General features: G+C 41.8%; 1 protein-coding gene across 4 annotated transcripts in view; it reads left to right on the top strand.

Annotated features, from left to right (window-relative positions):
* Window positions 1-13,030, top strand: part of LOC308251449 (putative KRAB domain-containing protein ZNF788) — a 31,096-nt gene extending 18,066 nt beyond the window's left edge. For 2 of the 4 annotated variants that reach the window (XM_080674854.1, XM_080674856.1), the window contains 3 exons: window positions 4,300-4,426; window positions 10,456-10,528; window positions 11,082-13,030. In XM_080674854.1, the coding sequence (XP_080530980.1) occupies window positions 4,300-4,426; window positions 10,456-10,528; window positions 11,082-12,564 (1,683 nt within the window). In that variant the 3' untranslated portion in view covers window positions 12,565-13,030. Of the gene's footprint in view, window positions 1-4,299; window positions 4,427-5,168; window positions 5,245-10,455; window positions 10,529-11,081 lie in introns of those variants that run through there. The other 2 variants (XM_080674855.1, XM_080674857.1) reach the window with 2 other exon arrangements.
* The last annotated feature ends 5,780 nt before the right edge of the window (window positions 13,031-18,810 follow it).

Below are 18,810 nucleotides of genomic sequence, written 5' to 3'. Positions count from 1 at the left end.
GATAAGCTAATAGGCCTCTTTCACAGAAAGACTGGGTATGTCAGTCTGTTGCCTCTCTGCTGTACCCTCAGTGTGGTAGCCAGTTAAGAACTCTTTCTCAATTTGTTACATTCTTTTGGGATCCTCAAGCATAACCCCGGAGCCAGGTGATCTGTCCACCAGAGCCAGGTGATCTAGAGTTGTTTCCCGGGTGACAGCTGCAAAAATTAGGGCACATGTCCAAGGGCACAAGCTCCTGCAGGATATTGGATTGCTGGAGAGAGGCAGAGGAAGAGTGCAGAAATTGCACCCACAGACCTCTGTCTTTGGAGATAATTTCAGTAGGTCCCTAGATTTGTATTAAAGTAGACACCTGCCGAAACCGGTTTGGCTCAGTGGATAGAGCGTCGGCCTGCGGACTGAAGGGTCCCGGGTTCGATTCCGGTCAAGGGCATGTACCTTGGTTGCGGGCACATCCCCAGTGGGGGGTGTGCAGGAGGCAGCTGATCGATGTTTCTCTCTCATCTATGTTTCTAGCTCTCTATCCCTCTCCCTTCCTCTCTGTAAAATATCAATAAAATATATTTTTAAAAAAATAAAATAAAAATAAAAAAATAAAGTAGACACCTGCCCCTCAGGCCAAGGATCTATATATATAAAAGGCTAAGTGTCCGTCCGACTGGTAGCTATGACACACGCTGACCACCAGGGGGCAGATGCTCAATGCATAAACTGCCATCACGTGCACTGGCCATTTAAAAATAAACAGCACCGCAGACCTGGCACCAACAAACCAACACTCAGCTTCCCCCAAGTGGGACACAGGCCCTGCCACCACCCTGGAGCGACACCCCACCAAATCTCAGCCAACGCTGCCAAGATGCATGGTGCAAAATGTGGCCCACAGCCCGGCCCAGCCGGGAAACAGTGGCTATGGGCACTGGGTAATGACATCACGTAGCAACGCCCGGCTTCCTCTCCCTAGCAACTAGCATCTTTGGAGTTTGCTTTATAACCAGGTGCAAACATTTCACCGTTTAACCAAATGTTTGTGAATTCTTTTCCCGTGCCTCATCTCATTTGATCCTCACAGAAGTCCTGGAATAGGTAGATAGATGTGGAATCCTATTTTCTTTTCATTAGCAAGACACGAATAGCAATATTAAAATATTTCTTCTAATGTGCATGAATCTGTGCACCGGGACACTTGTTTAAAATAAGCAAGTAAGCCTCTTTACAGAAAGTCTGGGCACTTTTCAGTTGGCTGCTGGGTGAGTCCACACACATGAGCTCTTTAAGAACTGTTTCTCAGATTACTATAGCTTTGTTGGTCTCATGGATGCAGCCCATTAGCTTTCAAAGGGGCGCATCGTCAGGTGCAGGCCTTAAAAGTTGGGGTGCCAGATGCAGGGTTCAAGACCTTTGCTCCTGAAGAAGAAGTTTAGGGTTTTCAGTTCCATCCCAATTATGGGTTTCTACAGCAGGAGTAGGGTTCATGGCAAGTTTGTATCTCAGCCTCTCCTACCTGCTTTGATGTGTGTTTTATTTCAAGGAAATTGTTCTGTGTGTAGCTGTAGATTTGGTTGTATCTGTGGAGGAAATGAGTTCAAGATTTCTCTTACATCACACTTTGAACTGGACTATTTTATTCTGCTTACTTTGGGTTTGATTTGCTCTTTTTTTAAAAATATATTTTATTGATTTTTTTACAGAGAGAAAGGGAGAGGTGTAGAGAGTTAGAAACATAAATGAGAGAGAATCATTTATCAGCTGCCTCCTGCACACCCCCTACTGGGGATATGTCCGCAACCAAGGTACATGCCCTTGACTGGAATTGAACCTGGGACCTTTCAGTCCGCAGGCTGACGCTCTATCCACTGAGCCAAACCAGTTAGGGCTGATTTGCTCTTTTTTATTGTTTCCTCGGGGAGATGCTAACTTCATTGATTGTAGATCATTGTTTTTCTCTAGTGTACTTGTTCAGTGCTATAAATTTTTTTCTAGGCACTGCTTCTACTGCATGCAGACAACCTCTGATATGTTCTACTTTCATTTCATTTAGAGATGGTCTCTGACTTACAGGTTTTCAACTTTACACTGTTGTGAAAGTGATACCATACAACCATTTTGTTTTTCACTTTCAGTACATTATTCAATAAATTACATGAGCTATTCAATACTTTATTATAAAATAGGCTTTGTATTAGATTATTTTTGCCCTACTGTAGGCTAATGTCAGTGTTCTGAGCACATTTAAGGTAGGCTAGGCTAAGCTATAATGTTTGGTAGGTTAGATGTATTATATGCATTTTTAATTGCCGGTGGGTTTATTGGGATGTCACCCCTTCATAAATCAAGGAGCATCTGTAATTCAAAAGAAGCTATAATTTCTCCAGAGATCTGTTTGATCCTGTGTGCTATTTTTAGAAGTGTTGTTTAGGTAGCATTCTTCCTCCAGGGAGCACACCCACACCATTCTTCCCTCTCAGGCATGCATCTTCTAAACCCTAAGAGTCCCCAGGAGACTTGCTACCAGGGGAGCAATGGGTGGCAGCAGCTTGTCCTGGGCTAACCCCCTGAACCTGTCTCCAAGGCCCCCTTTTCTCTGATTTTCAGTGAGCTGACAGCAGCCCCACCGTGGCTCACTTCTGTTGCTGTGACCTTTACTTCTCTGTGAGCCAAAGCAATCCTGCCCAGGCTCATTTCTTTCCTGTAACCTTTCTAGGGAGCCAAAGCAGCCTTGCCGAGGCTGCTTCTACCCTAGGCCCTTCCTTGTGTCACTGTCCCTAGCTTTAATAAACATACTCTCAAAATAAAAAGTGAAAGTGTTGTTTCATTTCCATGTGTTTGGGTGTTTACCAACTCTTTTCCTATTACTTACTTCTATATTAATGCCCCTGGGATCTAAAAGCATTATTTTGTATAATTTCTGTTCTTTCACATTTGTTAAGGTGTATTTTATATTCCAGAAGGTGGTCTGTCTTGATGAATGTTTCATGTGAACTTGAGAAGAGTATATATCCTGCTGTTAGTGGACGAAGTGTTCTATGGATTTCATTTAAACCAGTTGTTTGATGGTGCCGTTTGCTTTAACTACAGTCATGCACCACATGATGACGTTTTGGTCAGCAACGGAGTTCATATATGACAGTGGTCCCTATAAGGTTATAATGGAGCCGAAAAACTCCTATTGCTTAGTGGCGTCATAGCTGTCATAATGTCATAGCACAACATGTTACAGTTGCAGGGTCTCCTAAGACCGTCGGAAAACACAGATATTTACATTACAATTCATTAACAGTAGCAAAATTACAGTTATGAAGTAGCAACGAAAATAACTTTATGGTTGGGGGCACCACCACATGAGGAACTGTATCAAAGGGTTGCGGCATTAGGAAGGTCGAGGACCACTGGCCGAGAGGATCTCATAAAGTAGCACACTGTACAGGCTTGTAGCCTAGGAACAGTGGACTATACTTTACAGCCTGGATGTTTAGTAGGCTACACCAGTGGTCGGCAAACACATATGGCTCGCGAGCCGCAGTTTGCCGCTCTGTTGACTAATGAGTTTGCCGACCACTGGACTAGCCCATTCCATGTCTCCACTCCTCCTACCAATCTTGACATGGATTCTTCTGTATATCCTTAGTTGTAGGACTTCTGTACAGCTAGATATCAGGTGGTTCTAAATGATGGATGTTCTATAGTTTGTTACAGAAACCAGAGAAGAACCAAGCAACACTCAGAGAGATGGAGTTACATTTATTACGCACGGGTCCAGAGGAAAATGTATCTCAAATTCTGGGCCCCAACGTGGAGGAACTTTCCCTATTTATATGTTTTTACCTTCTTTGTCTCCCAAATATGGGGTGTTTCGGCCCCCTTTGCAGAAAGAGCCCCTATGTGCTGGGGCCTTGAGACCTCAACCAAAGGCTTGGCCTGGTGCCAGCACTGATAATTTCATCCGGGGAAGGTTTAATGGCCTCTCTGAAGTGGGAGTAGTCTTATTTTCCTTATTATTTAAGCAAGCAAGCATTTACAGAAGCGAAATACCAGGGTTAAAATTTCAAACAGCAGTTTTTATATAAGATGGATGCTTCAAGTTCAGTTGTAATTTTGTGTGAGGATGCGAGTACTGCATAATGCTGTTAAATTTATGAGGAAATAAGTATGGACAGAGTATTTGTTTCTGATGACCAAGACATAAAATAAATGTTGAGAAACCACAGAATCCTATGTAACCCTTCTATAAATTGAGTGTAAATGCCCAGTGCTATCAGATTGACGCATCCTACTATGTAGATATTTGCAATGTTTTAGGACTCAGTGACCTTTGAGGACGTGGCTGTGAACTTCACCCTGGAGGAATGGTCTTTACTGGATCCTTCACAGAAGAAACTCTACAGAGATGTGATGAGGGAAACCTTCAGGAACCTGGCCTCCATAGGTAAGAATGACGACTTTGTTACTTAATTTGTCAATTAGAGATCAAGTATTTTTTTTTATTGCTTTTGCTGCATCCCAGAAGTTGTGACATGTCATATTGTCATTCTCATTTGTCTCTATCTTTTGATCTCACCTTTTATTCTTTGACCCTGTCAAATTTTTAACAGCGTGTTGTTTAATCTCCACATATTTGTGGGGTAGGTTTTTTTTGCTTTCTTTTTGCAGTTGATCACTAATTTTAAAGCATTGTGGTTGAAGAATATATTGGTATGAGTTCAGTCTTTTTTTTTTTTTTTTAGATTTTGTATTGATTTTTAGAGAGAGAGAAGGGGAGAAGGAGATAAACATTGATGTGGAAGTGAAATATCGATTGGCTGCCTCCTGCCCACCCTCCACTGGGGATCGAGCCAAAACCTGGGCATTTCCCCCAACCGGGAATTGAACCAGCAACTGAGCCAGCAACCTTTCCGTGCATGGGACTACGCCTAACCAACTGAGCCACATTGGCTAGGACGAGTTTAATCTTCTTAAGTTTGTTGAGGCTAGTTTTGTTACCCAATATATGGTCTATCCTTGAGATTCTTCCATATGCACTGGAGAAGAATGTATAATCTGATATCCTGGAATGAAAGGCACTGGAAATGTCAATTATGTCCATTTCATCTAATGTGTCATGTAAGGCTGATATTTCTTTATTGATTTTCTGTGTGGATGATCTACCTATAATTTTTATTGATTTCAAGGAGAAACATCAATGATAAGAGAGAATCGTTGATTGACTGCCTCCTGCATGCCCTCTACTGGGGATTGAGCCCACAACCCAGGCATGTGCCCTGACCTCCTGGTTCATAAATCAACACTCAACCACTGAGCCACACTGGTCAGGCTATAATTGTGTTTTTTACAGTTTCTCCCTTTAGTTCTCTTAGTAGTTACTTTATATTTTGGTGCTCCCTAACTGGGTGCATATATACTAAGTGGCCAGATTATTATGATCTCTGAACACATAACAATCTGGCCACTCAGTGTATATCCTATATAATAAAAGGCTAATATGCAAATTGTCCCCTCGACCAGGAGTTTGGCCAGCAGGCAGGCCGGCCAACCACCCATTTCCCCTCCCCCTGGCCAGGCTGGCCGGACCCCACCCATGCATGAATTCATGCACCAGGCCTCTAAAATAAATGAATACACACACACACACACACACACACACACACACACACACACACTGAGTGGCCAGATTATTATACATTCAGAGATCATAATAATCTGGCCACTCAGTGTATATTGAAAAATATTATATCTTTTCTTTTAAATTTTCATTTATTTACTTATTTTTATTTTTTTTAATCAATGATTTTTTTTCATTGATTTCTAGAGAGAGTGGAAGGGAGGGAGGAGGTGGGGAGAAAAACATTGACATGTGAGAGAGACATCAGTTGGTGTCTCCTGCATGCACCCCTACTGTGGCTGGGGAACCTATATCCAAGGTAGGTGCCCTTGACCAGGAATTGAACCCACAACCCTTGGGCCCACAGGCTGGTGCTCTAACCACTTAGCAAAACCAGCCAGAGCAAGGAGTGTTTTATCTTCTTGAGGTAGTTTCCCCTTTCTATATATATAAAAGGCTAAGTGACCGTTTGACCGGCAGACCGGCCAGTATATATGACGTGCACTGACCACCAGAGGGCAGACCCTCAACACAGGAGCTGCCAAGCTGCGGTGACTTGGCAGTGGCGGTTCTCTGGGTGACACACCCCGGAACCAGAGAGAAGGGAGCCTGATTCTTCGCGGGGCCGCACGATTCCACTTTCAGCTGTGGGTTACCGAATCTGGTTTACTGCCGAGCTGCGGTTCTTCTAATTAATTTCCTTTCAATGTGCACGAATCTGTGTACGGGGCCACTAGTATCATTATAAAATGTCTATCTTTGTCACTCATTACCTTTCTTTTTTTTTCAATTTAATAAATCTTTATTGTTCAGATTATTACAATTGTTTCTCCTTTTCCCCCCACAGGCCCCCTCCACCCGGTTCCCACCCCACCCTCTGCCCTTACCTCCCTCCCACTGTCCTCATCCATAGGTGTACGATTTTTGTCCAGTCTCTTCCCGTACCCCCCACACCCCTTTCCCCCTGAAAATTATCAATCCACTCCCATTCTATGCCCCTGATTCTATTATATTCACCAGTTTATTCTGTTTCTCAGATTTTTAATTCACTTGACTTTTAGATTCACTTGTTGATAGATATGTATTTGTTGTTCATAATTTTTATCTTTACTTTTTTCTTCTTCATCCTCTTCTTAAAGAATACCTTTCAGCCCTAACCGGTTTGGCTCAGTGGATAGAGCGTCGGCCTGCGGACTGAAGGGTCCCGGGTTCGATTCCGGTCAAGGGCATGTACCTGGGTTGCGGGCACATCCCCAGTAGGGGGCGTGCAGGAGGCAGCTGATCGATGTCTCTCTCTCATCGATGTTTCTAACTCTCTATCCCTCTCTCTTCCTCTCTGTAAAAATCAATAAAATATAAAAAAAAAAGAAAAAAAAAAGAATACCTTTCAGCATTTCATATAATACTGGTTTGGTGGTGATGAACTCCTTTAGCTTTTTCTTGTCTGTGAAACTCTTTTCTGACCTTCAATTCTGAATGATAACTTTGCTGGGTAGAGTAATCTTGGTTGTAGGTTCTTGCTATTCATCACTTTGAATATTTCTTGCCACTCCCGTCTGGCCTGCATAGTTTCTGCTGAGAAATCAGCTGACAATCGTATGGGTGCTCCCTTGTAGGTAATTAACTGTTTTTCTCTTGCTGCTTTTAATATTCTTTGTCTTTTGCCCTTGGCATTTTAATTGTGATGTGTCTTGGTGTGGTCCTCTTTGGATTCCTTTTGTTTGGGGTTCTGTGCGCTTCCTGGACTTGTAAGTCTATTTCTTTCACCAGGTGGGGGAAGTTTTCAGGCATTATTTCTTCAAATAGGTTTTCAGTATCTTGCTCTCTCTCTTCTTCTGGCACCCCATAATTCTGATGTTGGTATGCTTGAAGTTGTCCCAGAGGCTTCTTTGCACTATCTTCAAATTTTTGGATTCTTTTTTCTTTTTGCTTTCCCAGTTGAGTGTTTTTTGCTTCTTTGTATTTCAAATCTTTGACTTGATTCTTGCATTCCTCTAGTCTGCTGTTGGGTCTCTGTATAATATTTTTTATTTCAGTCAGTGTATGTTTAATTTCTAGTTGGTCCTTTTTCATATCCTCGAGGGTCTCATTGAATTTATCGGCCTTTTCTAGGAAATTCTTCAAAAACCTTATAACCGTGGTTTTGAACTCTATATCCAGTCGTTTGTTTTCCTCCATTTCTTTCGTTTGTGATCTGTTTCTTTGTCTCCGCATTTTCGCTGCTTCCCTGAGTTGGTAGGGTGGCTTTGTGTGCTAGGTGTCCTATATGGGCCAGTGGGTCGGCCTCCCGGTTAGCTGAGGTGGACACTCTTTGTGCACCCCTTTGTGGACTGTGTGTACAGCCTTGTTGTAGTTAAATCTTGATTGTTGTTGGTGTCACTGGGAGGAATTGACCTCCAGGCCAGTTGTCTGTGAGGACCCGCTCTGTCTATAATGGAAGAACTGCTGCGCTGGTGACACGTTTAGGGACCAGGACTTGCTTCAGTGGGGCTTTGGTGCTCACTGAGTCTGCCTCTTGATGTGTCACTTATGGATGGATATGAGTAGTTGAAATCTGGTGTCGTCTCACACTGACCACTAGATACACTAGCTTCTGAATCTCCAATGGGGTGCTGGTCAGCTACTGTCTGAGGCCACCCAGCAGGAGGTACAGCGAGAACTACAGTTTTCTCCTCTTTGCTTGGGGTTTGGAGGTTTTGGAGCTGTCTGACCAGAGCTGCAGTTTGTTTGGTTAAGATGCGATAGGGCAGACCATTTATATGCAAAAGCCGCTGCGTGGAGCTTGGGTGAGTTTGTAGATTGTGCGGGTCGGGGTCTCAGGGAGTCACTAGGCTAGAGCGTGGCAAACAGTGATGGCTGCCAGTCAGCCCTCTCTGCGTTTCCGCATTTCCAAGTCCCCGCATCTCGCGCCCCAGCACAGTAAACAATGATTGCTGGACACACCTCTGCAAGAAAGTCACCCTCACTTTCCCACCCGATGGCAGACGTCCAGCTTCTCCCCGTAGGAGTTTGGGTCCCCAGTGTCTCCCCAGAAACTGGAGTTCAGAGTAATCTGGAGCTTGTCTCCCTTTGCGTTGAAAGAAGCAGCGCACCCAGACACCTGCCGCCAGCCCGATTCACACGCCTCCGTACCTCAGCTTTTCAGCACTGTGCATGTCTCAATGCTCTTTTCTCTTTCCTTCTAGTTGTAGAACTTCCACTCAGCCAGCTTTCCCATGGTTCTGGGTGATAGACGTTTTGTCTTTTAGTTGTAGTTTTGAAATTGTTGTGTGAGGCAGCAGTTTAGGTGTTTACCTATGCCGCCATCTTGGTTTCCAGTCTTATCTTGAAATCTATTTTGTCAGATATAAGTATGGCTACATCTGCTTTTCTGTGTATGCCATTTGCTTGGAGAATCATTTTACACCCTTTTACTATAAGTCTATATTTGTCTTTGCAGCTTAGATGTGTCTCCTAAAGGTAGCATGAGGTTGGGATTTGTTTTTTGATCCTCTGCCACTCTGTGCCTCTTTATTGGTGAGTTCAGTCCATTGACATGTAGGGCAATTATTTAATGTCTATGGTTTTCCTGTAGCCATTTTACCCTTTGTTTTCTGGTGGCTCTGTGCCTCCATGGGTTCTTTTTACTTTTTTAATCTTTATTGTTGAAAGTATTACATGTGTCCTCTTTTTCCATTGGTTCTTTTCCTTTGTGTTTCTCTCTGTTGTTTTTGTTTGGTGGTATTTTATATTTTTTTCTCTGTTTCCTCTTTTTTTAAGTTATGTGCCTCAGTTTTGTTTTTTGTTTTTGGTGTGGTCAAAATTAGGTTTATATAAAAGAAAGTTTCATATATATAGTAGCCCTTTCTCTTCTGAATGCATCTAATCTCCATCCCCCTTTTCAAATTCAGACCTTAACCATATCCCTTTGTCACAAATTATCCCTATTTACTCTGTGAGTTCATTTCTGAATTGCAGTATATATTGCCTTCTTTCTCTATTTTAATGTTATTACCTCCTCTAACCTTTATGTGACATTTAAGTGTATAATACCCTATTCTAAAAAAGGGGTTGTAATATCCTGATTCTTTGTTCCTGTTGGTGATCTTACTCATAGTTTTGTGACCTTTTGTTCTTTGTTTCAGGTATTATAACCCCTTGAGTATTTCCTACAACATGGGTCTTCTTGTGGTTTATTCCCTCAGCTTCTGTATGTCTGGAAAAGTCTTTATTTCTCCTTCATATCTAAAGGATAACTTTGCTGGATATATTATTCTTGGCTGGTAATTTCTCTCTTTTGAGAAATTGCCGATTACCAGATAACCGTGGCCATACCTCTGTGCTATGTCCTTGCACAGGTCACTAGCTTCAGCCACAGCATGTACTGACTACTCCTGCAGGAATGCTCATTGTATCTCTCTGCCCCTCTCTGCTGAAGGGAATGTCTGTGGCCACTTGATTCCTCCCCTCTCTGGGCTGAGACCTGCATTGAGCTTCGGGCTGTGAGCTCCAGGCTCTGTCTCTGGCACCATCTCAGCTCTTCTTTCTTCCCACCTTTCCAGTTTGCTCCCACTTCCCACCTTCATATGTTTCATTGTTTGATCTCTCAGATGTGTTTGTGCATTGAGACAAAGCAGGGAGTCCTTTGTTGAATGATAGCTGTTCAAATTGTTGAAAGTTTAAGGGGAGAAACCAAGGGGACCTCTCACGCTGCCATTCTTCTGACCAAGAACAAGTATTTCATGCACATCAGTATTGTTTCAAGATGTGGAAAAATGAATATATTAGTAAATACTAAGCATGGTCACAACTCATCATAGACTTAGAATCTAGTAATTTTTTTCTAACTTCTAATAATTTGGAATTGTTTTTTCTAGGTACGCATTTAGAGAAAAAATGGGAAGATCATAACATTGAATATCAGTACAAAACCCAGGGGAAAAAACTACGGTGAGTCACTCAATAAACAGCATTGTTCCACATAAGAATTCTAGTATGTCATGTTATATTTATTTTAATATTTTTTTAAATTTTTTTATTATATATTTTTATTGATTTCAGAGAGGAAGGGAGAGGGAGAGAGAGAAACATCAATGATGAGAGAGTCACTGATTGGCTACCACCTGCATGCCCCCTACTGGGGATCGAGCCCACAACCCGGGCATGTGCCTTTGACTGGAATCAAACCTGGGACCCTTCAGTCCACAGGCCGACACTCTAACCACTGAGCCAAACCAGCTAGGGCTGTCATGGATTTTTTAAAACAAGCAAATAAAACAGTTTCTACTTCAATTTATTTGCCCTTAACCTCATATATTAATATCACTGTTTTCATAATAACCAAGGTCTAGTCCTTTTACAGAGCATTCAGTATATTGAAACAATTCAGAAAAGACAAAAAACCTTCACTTTTGTTATAAATTATAAAAATGTAATCCAATACCCTCCTAAGAAATAGGAAATTAACAAAGAAATCACTAATAATGCTTCTCATTTTTTACAGAAGTTATATGGTAGAAAACCTCCAAGAAAGCAAAGGAGGTAGTCAGTGTGGAGAAACCATCAGCCAAATTCCAAATCCTGATCTGAACAAGGAAACTACTTCTGGAGGACAATCACTTAACTGTAGGGTGTGTGGAAAAGACTTCATGCGTCATTCATCCCTGAATATACACATCAGATCTCACACTGGACATAAACCTTATGAGTATCACAAATATGAAGATAAGCCATATAAATGTAAGGAATGTGGGAAAGCCTTCAGTTACCACAAATCTGTTCACAGACATGAAAGGACTCACACTGGAGAGAAACCCTATGAATGTAATGAATGCGGGAAAGCCTTTATGTGGCTCCCAACCTTTCAAACACACATGATAACACACACTGGAGATGCTCCTTATAAATGTAAGGCATGTGGGAAAGCCTTTCATTCTTCCACTTCATTTCGAGCACATGAAAGAATGCACACTGGAGAGAAACCCTATGAATGTACACAGTGTGGTAAATCCCTGAGATCTCTTCTAGGTTTGCGAATACATGAACAAAATCACACTGGAGAAAAACCCTATGAATGTGAGCAATGTGGTAAAGCCCTCAGTTGTGCCAGTTCTTTTCGAAGACATGAAAGGACTCACACTGCAGAGAAACAATATGAATGTAAACAGTGTGACAAAACCTTCAGTTCTCCTCTAGGTTTACGAATACACGAAAGAATTCACACTGGAAAGAAGCCTTATGAATGTAAAGAATGTGGTAAAGCTTTCATTTCTCTCTCAAGCATTCGAACACACATGATAACACACACAGGAGAAGAACCTTATAAATGTAAAGAATGTGGGAAGGCATTTGTTTGTCCTAGTTCTTTTCGATCACATGAAAGGACTCACACTGGAGAAAAACCATATGAATGTAAACAGTGTGGTAAAACCTTCAGTTGGCCCAGTTCCTTCCGAATACATGAAAGAACACACACTGGAGAGAAACCCTATGAATGTACAGAATGTGGGAAAACCTTCATTTATCGCACAACCTTTCAAGGACACATGAGAAAGCATACCGGAGAGAAACCCTACAAATGTAAAGAATGTGGGAAATCCTTCATTTCTTCCTCAAGTGTTCGAACACACATGATAATGCATACTGGAGATGGGCCTTACAAATGTAAGGTATGTGGGAAAGCCTTCAATTTTCCTAGTTCATTTAGGGTACATGAAAGAACTCACACTGGAGAGAAGCCCTATGAATGTAAAGAATGTGGTAGAGCCTTCAGTTGTTACACATCATTTCGAACACATGAAAATACTCATACTGGAGAGAAACCCTATGAATGTAAAGAATGTGGAAAAGCTTTCATTTATCGTACTACCTTTCGAGGACACGTGAGAATGCACACTGGTGAGAAACCATACCAATGTAAAAAATGCGGGAAAGCCTTTAGTCGTCCCAGTTCCTTTAGAAGGCATGAAAGGTCTCATACTAAATAGAAACTTCTTTAATGTAAGCAATGTGGACAAAGACATCAGTTGGCCTTCATCCTTAAATGTGAAAACTCCCACTAGAATGAAACCCTGTAAATATCAGTAATGTGAGAAAGCCTGATATAAATTAATCCATATATAATGTTTTGGAACACTATAATATGAAAGAATTATTATAAAAGTTATAAATGTATTGTCTCTATCAGTGCCTCATTTTTAAAGTGGGCCTCTGAAGTGTGGATATTTACTGCTTCCAAAAATGAACATTGAGACAATACTCTTCAAGCAATACTACATAAGATTAATAGATATTTCCTCCTTAAATCAGTTAACATTTTTCTCTTACCATTTTGAAGACCATTTGATCTATGGGTAAATTGAAGTGTATTTCTAATATACAGGTAAGCTTAATTTTTATGTTTCCATTGTTTTGTAAATGAGCAATTAATAAATTATATTTTGGTATTTGTTGGGATTTACCTACTGGCCTCCTGTGCCAAGTACTGGATATTCCTTGTCCCATCTTCCTTATAAGAAAACTACTCTCTTTGTTTTGGCCAGAAGACCCTTACTCCATTTTCCTTGCTAATAACAGGTGGCATAAATTTATAAATATCGCAAAGTTTATCATAGAGTACGGTCTCATGTGAATGACAGTTGATCCTTGAATAATGCAGGTGTTACAGGTGCTGACCTCCCACACAGTTGAAAATCTGAGTATAACTACAGTCAGCCCTCTACAGCCTCAGAGCTGATGTTCGGACTGTGTAGGTCAATTGAAAAAAATCCATGAATAAGTGGATCTGCACTGTTCAAACCCATATTGTTCAAAGGTCAACTGTATTTACATATTTTGCCCTTTGCTGTTTGTCATTCCTTCAGGCTAGGACTTTAAATAATAGGCTTTGCATTAAGACAGATCTGTTGTTGGACAATAAAATATAGAATTGGAGATGACTCTCTTAAATTGTATTTGGCACTAGGTAAGTGACAACTTCTAAAATCTATCTTTTATGGTTCCATGTAAGCTGCAGCTGAGAAGAAAGAGGAGAAAGAGGAACCAGAGGAGTCAAATGATGATATGGGAGTGATATGATTTGAAATTGTTCTCTTACCAATTTTAGAGAGATGGTTACAAAAGGCCCATATTTTTGTCTTGATTCATCATGGTCACTGAATAGCTTTGTCTGAAGATGGAAGTGATTGACATTTCACTCTTCAACACAATAAGAGACGGCAAGGCCAGCTCCCATCCACTGGAACACCTTCCCTGCTCATGATCTAAATACTGATATGTTTCCTACAGTGTATTGGACAGACACTGTTTATTATAAAGTACATCAGTGAAAACATATAAATCCCCTTAGTAAAGCACATGAAACGTTTTTGTCTCCTTTATAACTCAAATGAGTCCTATATGTTTAGGTAACTAGTGAAAGAACACAAACCTAGCAAGGGAGAAAGACATGACCACTATTCCAATCAGGCCTTTGTTACTTAGAGATCATACTCTTTTAAAAAAAAAAAATCTTTATTGTTCAGATTATTACAATTGTTTCTCCTTTTTCCTCCCATAGCTCCCCTCCACCCAGTTCCCACCTCACCCTCTGCCCTTACCTCCCTCCCACTGTCCTCATCCATAGGTGTACGATTTTTGTCCAGTCTCTTCCCGTACCCCCCACACCCCTTTCCCCCTGAGAATTATCAATCCACTCCCATTCTATGCCCCTGATTCTATTATATTCACCAGTTTATTCTGTTCATCAGATTTTTAATTCACTTGACTTTTAGATTCACTTGTTGATATGTATTTGTTGTTCATAATTTTTATCTTTACTTTTTTCTTCTTCCTCCTCTTCTTAAAGAATACCTTTCAGCATTTCATATAATACTGGTTTGGTGGTGATGAACTCCTTTAGCTTTTTCTTGTCTGTGAAACTCTTTTCTGACCTTCAATTCTGAATGATAACTTTGCTGGGTAGAGTAATCTTGGTTGTAGGTTCTTGCTATTCATCACTTTGAATATTTCTTGCCACTCCCGTCTGGCCTGCATAGTTTCTGCTGAGAAATCAGCTGACAATCGTATGGGTGCTCCCTTGTAGGTAATTAATTGTTTTTCTCTTGCTGCTTTTAATATTCTTTGTCTTTTGCCCTTGGCATTTTAATTGTGATGTGTCTTGGTGTGGTCCTCTTTGGATTCCTTTTGTTTGGGGTTCTGTGCGCTTCCTGGACTTATAAGTCTATTTCTTTCACCAGGTGGGGGAAGTTTTCAGTCATTATTTCTTCAAATAGGTTTTCAGTATCTTGCTCTCTTCTTCTGGCACCCCATAATTCTGATGTTGGTATGCTTGAAGTTGTCCCAGAGGCTTCTTTGCACTATCTTCAAATTTTTGGATTCTTTTTTTCTTTTTGCTTTCCCGGTTGAGTGTTTTTTGCTTCTTTGTATTTCATATCTTTGACTTGATTCTTGCATTCCTCTAGTCTGCTGTTGGGTCTCTGTATAATATTTTTTTTAAATATATTTTATTGATTTTTTACAGAGAGGAAGGAAGAGGGATAGATAGTCAGAAACATCGATGAGAGAGAAACATCGATCAGCTGCCTCCTGCACACCTCCCACTGGGGATGTGCCCGCAACCAAGTTACATGCCCTTGACCGGAATCGAACCTGGGACCCCTCAGTCCGCAGGCTGACGCTCTGTCCACTGAGCCAAACCGGTTTTGGCTGTATAATATTTTTTATTTCAGTCAGTGTATGTTTAATTTCTAGTTGGTCCTTTTTCATATCCTCGAGGGTCTCATTGAATTTATCGGCCTTTTCTAAGAAATTCTTGAAAAACCGTATAACCGTGGTTTTGAACTCTATATCCAGTCATTTGTTTTCCTCCATTTCTTTCGTTTGTGATCTGTTTCTTTGTCTCCGCATTTTCGTTGCTTCCCTGAGTTGGTAGGGTGGCTTTGTGTGCTAGGTGTCCTATATGGGCCAGTGGGTCGGCCTCCCGGTTAGCTGAGGTAGACACTCTTTGTGCACCCCTTTGTGGGCTGAGTGCAAAGTCTTGGTGTAGTTAAGCCTTGATAGCTGTTGGTACACTGGGAGGAATTGACCCCCAGACCAATTGGCTGTGAGGACCCACTGTGTCTATAATGGAAGAACTGCTGTGCTGGAGACACGCTTAGGGAGCAGGACTTGCTTCAGTGGGGCTTTGGTGCTCACTGAGTCTGCCTCTTGAATGTGTCACTTATGGATGTGAGTAGTTGAAATCTGGTGTCGTCTCACACTGACCACTAGATACACTAGCTTCTGGATCTCCAATGGGGTGCTGGTCAGCTACTGTCTGAGGCCACCCAGCAGGAGGTACAGCGAGAACTACAGTTTTCTCCTCTTTGCTTGGGGTTTGGAGGTTTTGGAGCTGTCTGACCAGAGCTGCAGTTTGTTTGGTTAAGCTGCGATAGGGTAGACCATTTATATGCAAAAGCTGCTGCGTGGAGCTTGGGTGGATTTGTAGATTGTGCGGGTCGGGGTCTCAGGGAGTCACTAGGCTAGGGCGTGGCAAACAGTGATGGCTGCCAGTCAGCCCTCTCTGCGTTTCCACATTTCCAAGTCCCCGCCTCCACAGTAAACAATGATTGCTGGGCGCACCTCTGCAAGAAAATCACCCTCATTTTCCCACCCGATGGCAGACAGTCCAGCTTCTCCCCATAGGAGTTTGGGTCCCCAGTGTCTCCCCAGAAACTGGAGTTCGGAGTAATCTGGAGCTTGTCTCCCTTTGGGTTGAAAGAAGCAGCGCACCCAGACACCCGCCGCCAGCCCGATTCGCGCGCCTCCATACCTCAGCTTTTCAGCGCTTGTGCACGTCTCAATGCTCTTTTCTCTTTCCTTCTAGTTGTAGAACTTCCACTCAGGCAGCTTTCCCGTGGTTCTGGGTGATAGACGTTTTGTCTTTTAGTTTTAGTTTTGAAATTGTTGTGCGAGGCAGCAGTTTAGGTGTTTACCTATGCCGCCATCTTGGTTTCTCCTAGAGATCATACTCTTGATGCTAATTTCTTAACATGCCTCATCTAGATTCAAAACATACCTAGTTTAGCACAGGTCATCAAGGTACTGTGGGTCTTGGATATAGAGGCGTGAAACATATCTGTGGTCCTGGTGCTCATATTTTTGGAGAGAAGGGAGATGGTTACAAATGGTAACACTTTGGTTTATAAGATGAAAATAAGGGCTTGGATAGAATGTAAAAAATAATGTGAGCAATGTGAGCCCAGCCAGTGAGGCTCAGCGGTTGAGCATCGACATATGAACCAGGAGGTCACAGTTCGATTCCTAGTCAGGGCACACGCCCAGGTTGTGGGCTCGATCCCCAGTGTGGGGCATGCAGGAGGCAGCCGATCAATGATTCTCATCATTGATGTTTCTATCTCTCTCTCTCTCCCTTCCTCTCTGAAATCAATAAAAATACAGATTTTAAAAAATAATGTGCGAGATTAGGGCAGCTGGGAGAAACACAGCAACGGAAGTAAATGAGCCGCTTCTGCTCTTACATGAAAAGAGCTTGATGCCATCAGTTATATTATTACAAGAAAAAAGTTGAATGAACTTAAATTTCAACAGAGATTTGAGGTTATAGGCTAAACCACTGCCCTGAAAACTGGAGGGACAAGAGAATATAGAGAACAGACACTGACTGGGAGCAAAAGCTATTGGAGCCAGCAAACTGTGGTAACACAGGAATAGGTGAACTGCTGGAGACATAGTATGGACTTGAGAATATTCTGGGGCCCAGTCATAGGGTACCCCCAATAACTCATAAAGTTTAACTCAACAACCCAAAGCCTAATGCTTTATACAGTAAAGGAGAAAAACATCTTGAAACATTCTGTTCTCTGTACCTTATGTCATCCCTCAAAGAAAATTAATTTGCCAAAGCCTTATCTGACCTGGGGAAAAGGCGGTTAGCTACCTCCAACTGTTCTTTTCATTTTTAAAAATGTTTTTATTGATTTTTTTTTTTTTTTTTTTTTAGAGAGAGAGAGGAAGGGAGAGGGATAGAGAGATAGAAACATCATCGATCTATCAGCTGCCTCCTACTGAGGGTTAAGCCTGCAACCCAGGCATGTGCCCTGCCCAAGAATAGAACTGGTGACCACTTGGTGCATGAGACTACACTCAACCATTGAGCCACACCAGCCAGGCCAGAACATGTTTTTAATGTTATCTTCTGTGCTGTTCCTAAGTTTGCTATTAAATTACATTAAACTATAAAAAATATAATAAAATACTTAGGAACAAATTTAACCAAGGAGGAGAAAGAGATGTATACTGGAAACCACAAGACATTCATGAAAAATTGAAAGAGACAAGTAAATGAAAGGCTATTCCATGTTCATGTACTGGAAGAATATTGTTAAAATGTTCATACAACCCAAAGTCATCTAAAGATTCAATGCAGTCCCTATTAACATTCCAAAAATGACATTTTCTACAGAAGTGATCCTAAAATTTATATGGAACCACAAAGACCCTGAGTAGCCAAATCAATCCTGAGAAGAGCAGTTTCCTGATTTCAGAAACCCTTCCTGCCCTGGCTGGTGTGTTCAGTAGTTAGAGTGTCAGGCCATGCACCGAAGGGTCACCAGTTGGATTCCCAGTCAAGGGCATGTACCTGGGTTGCAGGCTCAATCCCCAGTCCCAGTCAGAGTACATACCCAAGGTTGCGGGCTCTATGCCCAGTAGGGGGCATGCAGGAGGCAGTGATCAATGATGTTTCTCTCATTGATGTTTCTATCTATCCCTCTCCCTACCTCTCTCTCTATAAATCAATTAAAAAAAAATTTTTTTTTTAAAGTTTCTCACCGCCCTGACTGGTTTGGCTCAGTGGATAGAGCATCGGCCTGCGGACTGAAGGGTCCCAGGTTCGATTCCAGTCAAGGGCATGTACCTTGGTTGCGGGCACATCCCCAGTGGGGGGTGTGCAGGAGGCAGCTGATCGATGTTACTGTCTCATCGATGTTTCTAACTCTCTATCCCTCTCCCTTCCTCTCTATAAAAAATCAATAAAATATATTTAAAAATAAATAAATAAATAATAAAAAGTTTCTCACCATCTTTTAAAAAAAAATGGGTTAGCCCAGCCAGTGTGTGTGGCTCAGTGGGTCAGCATCAACCTATGAACCAGGAGGTCATGCTTGGATTCCCAGTTGGGGGTGTGCCAGAGGCAGCCAATCAATGTTTCTCATCACTGGTGTTTCTATCTC

This window comes from Plecotus auritus (genome assembly GCF_963455305.1).
Source record: "Plecotus auritus genome assembly, chromosome: 6".
In the NCBI taxonomy this organism is placed as follows: Eukaryota; Metazoa; Chordata; class Mammalia; order Chiroptera; family Vespertilionidae; genus Plecotus; species Plecotus auritus.
The sequence above is the reverse complement of the archived record's forward strand: the minus strand, read 5'-3'. Positions and strand labels throughout refer to the sequence as shown.